At 51.3% G+C, this 3899-nt stretch overlaps 1 protein-coding gene across 2 annotated transcripts in view; it reads right to left on the bottom strand.

Annotated features, from left to right (window-relative positions):
• Positions 1–3889, bottom strand: part of VASH1 (vasohibin 1) — a 22857-nt gene extending 18968 nt beyond the window's left edge. For both annotated transcript variants that reach the window (XM_010844375.1, XM_010844376.1), the window contains exon 1: positions 2722–3889. In XM_010844375.1, the coding sequence (XP_010842677.1) occupies positions 2722–3024 (303 nt within the window). In that variant the 5' untranslated portion in view covers positions 3025–3889. The remainder of the gene's footprint in view (positions 1–2721) is intronic.
• Positions 3890–3899: the final 10 nt, after the last annotated feature.

Genomic DNA, 3899 nt, shown 5'->3' with positions numbered 1-3899 from the left:
CATCTAGTCAAAGGTATGGTTTTTCCAGTGGTCATGTATGGATGTGAGAGCTGGACTATAAAGAAAGCTGAGCACCAAAGAATTGATGTTTCTGAACTGTGGTGTTGGAGAAGACTCTTGAGAGTCCCTTAGACTGCAAGGAGATCCAACCAGTCCATTCCGAAGGAGATCAGTCCTGAATATTCATTGGAAGGACTGATGCTGAAGCTGAAACTCCAATACTTTGGCCACCTGATTCAAAGAACGGACTCATTGGAAAAGACTCTGATGCTGGGAAAGACTGAAGGTGGGAGAAGGGGATGACAGAGGATGAGATGGTTAGATGGCATCACTGGCTCAATGGACATGAGTTTGAGAAGGCTCTGGGAGTTGGTGATGGACAGGGAGGCCTGGTGTGCTGCAGTCCGTGGGGTCACAAAGAGTCAGACATGACTGAGTGACTGAACTGAACTGACTGAGGAGGGAGAGTTTCAATTCTCTCAATCCTCTCACAAAATCCCTTCCACACACCTGTGGGTCATGACACCCCCCACAGACAATAGCGTTATTCCCTCATCAGTTTCTTTTCTATGTGTGAAGGTTGAAGATGACAAGATGACATTACAAGACCAGTGGCTAATAAGCTCGTCAATTTTGTTTTTAGTCCCTTGAAGTGGTGACAGTTCTACAGAGGACCATTCACACTCTCCCAGAGCCTGATTTAGACATCAGCAGGATGGCTAGAGAGCCATCTGCTAATCCCTGACTTGCTCATGTGGGAGAAGCATGTGGCTCTGGCTTCACTGGGACAAATGCTGAGTGAGACCTAGCTGCCCCTCCTGATGAAGGGTATGGACAGAGGGAATGAACACCCAGTAATCAGTACCAGTCTGAGGCATTACAGTTTCTTAAATGCTTTAACATAGGGATTCCCTGGTGGTTCAGTGGTTAAGACTCTCCACTCAAAGTGCAAGGGGCCTGGGTTTGATGCCTGGTCAGGGAACTAGATCTCACATGCAGGAATTCAGAGTTTGTATGCCACACTAAGATCCTGCATGTGCAACTGAGACCCGGAACAAATTTTTTTTTTTTTTCAATATATTAAAAAAATGCTTTAACACATTTTGTCTCATTTAACTTCACTACAATCAACACCACTCTCAACTTCAGACGAGAAAACTGTGGCTCAAACAGGGGTCTGCTTGAGTTTATAACTAGGCGGGTGATTGGAACAGATGTCCTTATCCTCTGATGCCATACTTCCTTTTCCAGGAATTTATCTCAAGGAAATAATCAGAGCTGCTGCTGCTGCTAAGTCGCTTCAGTCGTGTCCGACTCTTTGCGACCCCATGGACAGCAGCCCACCAGGCTCTTCTGTCCGTGGGATTCTCTAGGCAAGAATACTGGAGTGGGTTGCCATTTCCTTCTCCAATAATCAGAGGTGAGTCCCCAAATTTATGTTGTAGAATGGGCACCACAGTGTTCATTTTAAGAAAAAATTATTGGAAACAATGGCCAACCACAGGGAATTAGTTAATTCTGAATTAGCTCAGAAGGTGATTATGTAGCCATTCAAAATCAAATCATATTCAATTTCCCTTGAAAATATAAGGCAGTAGCTCAACTCTCAACCTGGGGATTGTCTGAATTCAGCTTGTCCCAGAAGATAGTCTCTGATGGTTCTACCAATAACTTAGTAAAAAGAGAACAAAACAGGCCACCTGTTTCCATGTCTAATCCACCTTAACTGCCACTCTCTGGTCCCTTCCTTCTCACCTGGGCAAGTACGCATAAGCATGGGCTCCGACCTCTGTCCAACTGACTTTTCTTAGGGAATTTCAGGTCTCTGCATTTGAGAGAGTATTTCCTTAGTCTTGAACCATAACTTTGGGGGGAAAAAAATCAGGCGTGTTTTTCCACCAAGTACTATAGGGCACAGAATGTTTCAAATACTCTTTCATTCAGCAAATGCTTAAAGTGCCGGTTCTGTGCCAGGCACACAGGAGGCCTTGGAAGACAAAGATGAATGAGACTGCCTTGGCCCTCATGGTGACACAACTGAAGGCCAGTCGTCGTGAAAAGTGACTGCACTTCGTTTTTGCCATGCACAGAAAAATGCCTGAACTTTGCCCCTCTCCACGGCCCTCTTCTAACTGCCCTGGAACCTCATGTCCTACGGAGCAGAGGCCCTGGAACCGGAAGACCTGTGGGGGGAGAGACTCAGCCCTGTCAGTTACTGGCTATGGAGCCCTGAGTTCCTACTTGAGTTTTCAGCTTCCTTGTCTGTAAAAATGGGTCCTCAAACTGCACTTCATGCACAACGCTCTTGGAGAATTCAGCGAAACACATGAAAATATTTACTCAATATCTGAAATCCTGGACCGTCCTCAGTCATTCATTCTCTGCCCACTGCTCTCTGGCTTAGCGAATAAGATGTCAAGGCACCCGTTAGTGTTACTAAGTTTATCTGCTGCTCTGCCCACAACACATGGGCATTTTAAGAGACGGACGGAGGAGGACACTCCTAGAAACAGGGCATGTGGACCTCACAAAACAGCCTCAATGGCAATTAAGTAAAAGTTCTTCTGGACAGGTTCAACCTATCTATATTTTTAACACTTTACCAGTAACTCCCTACCCCAACAGGAAAAGTGGCACTTTGCTCTGGAAGCCCCCAAGTCACTAAAACCTTAGCTCTCCCCCACCCTTTGCCCCCCGCCAAGCCCCAAACAAAGCCCTCACCTTGGGCAGGTCCGTGGCCCCGCGGATCCGCTGAGCCACCTTCTCTCCATCGGGGTGGATCTTGGCCACGTGTTTCCACATCCTTTCCCAGGTGGGCTCGTCCACAGGCAGCCCACCCCGGTTAACAAAGAAGGGGATGCCTCCATCTCGTAGGTCCTCTTCCCCTTCTTCTTCTGGCTCATCATCTCTCTGGGCAGAGGCTCCTTCGCTGGTCTCCAAACGCCGGACCCCAGAGGGGACAGCCGCGGCAGTGGGGGCAGCGCCGGTACTGCCGCCCCCGACAACCTTCTTCCCCCCTGGCATCCCCAAATCCTTGACTGGTGGGTGGGAGGACGTAGCAGCAGGCAGGGGTAAAGAAAAAAAAAGGTGGCTCACAGGAGGCCTCCCACACACCAGCTGCAGAGATAACACATGGCCAAACAGAGCGCAGGGCACCTTTAAGAAACCAGGGCGTGGCTCCGTACAATAAAACACTACTTGATGCGGAGGGGGGAAAAATCAGTGCCTCAAAGTGAAGTGCTGGGCAGAGGGGCTTGGTTGTCCAGGGTGAGCCTTAGAAGCCTGGTTCTTTTTGAAAAACGGGATGTAGAGAATACATCTCAACTTGGCAGCTTTCACCAAAGCACCCCCCACCCCCTTTGAGAGCGAGAACAATACCGGACAGCAGTCTGGGCTGCCCGAGGAGAAAAGCCGGAGGGAAACTGAGGCCAGGCAGCTCAGATCTGCGGCCACGAAAGGGTCGAGGCACGAGTGCCCACGCCGACCGGGCGCCCCAGGTCCCAGTTTTTTGAAGAGCAACAAATTCCTCTACAAAATACCGCACGCTCACACCTGTGCGTGCTCAGAGGTGGGGGGCCGAGGCGACTCCAGGCCGGGAGTCGGCTCCGAGGTCGCGACCCCCCGGATCGCAGGGCGGCGATGGGACGCGATTTCTCGGACGCGACGAGTCTGGGAGCCGAGACTCGCAGCTGGCAGGGGCGCGGGGAGGGGGCGCGCGCCGACGCGCACATTCCACGCCCGCCGCCAACTCCCCGCACAAAGTGGGCTTTGTCTTGGTTTCCTGTCCCCTCGCACCCCCGCCCCGGGCAGGAGCAGTGGAGCCCCCCGGGAAGGGCGCGGCGGGGAGGCGAAGCGGGGAGCGCCCAGGCCCCGCCGGTCCCCAGCCCGGAGCGTATCAG

Source organism: Bison bison, unplaced genomic scaffold (assembly GCF_000754665.1).
Source record: "Bison bison bison isolate TAMUID 2011002044 unplaced genomic scaffold, Bison_UMD1.0 scf7180017864201, whole genome shotgun sequence".
NCBI classification, from domain to species: Eukaryota; Metazoa; Chordata; class Mammalia; order Artiodactyla; family Bovidae; genus Bison; species Bison bison.
This window is presented reverse-complemented; position numbering and strand designations above follow the sequence as displayed.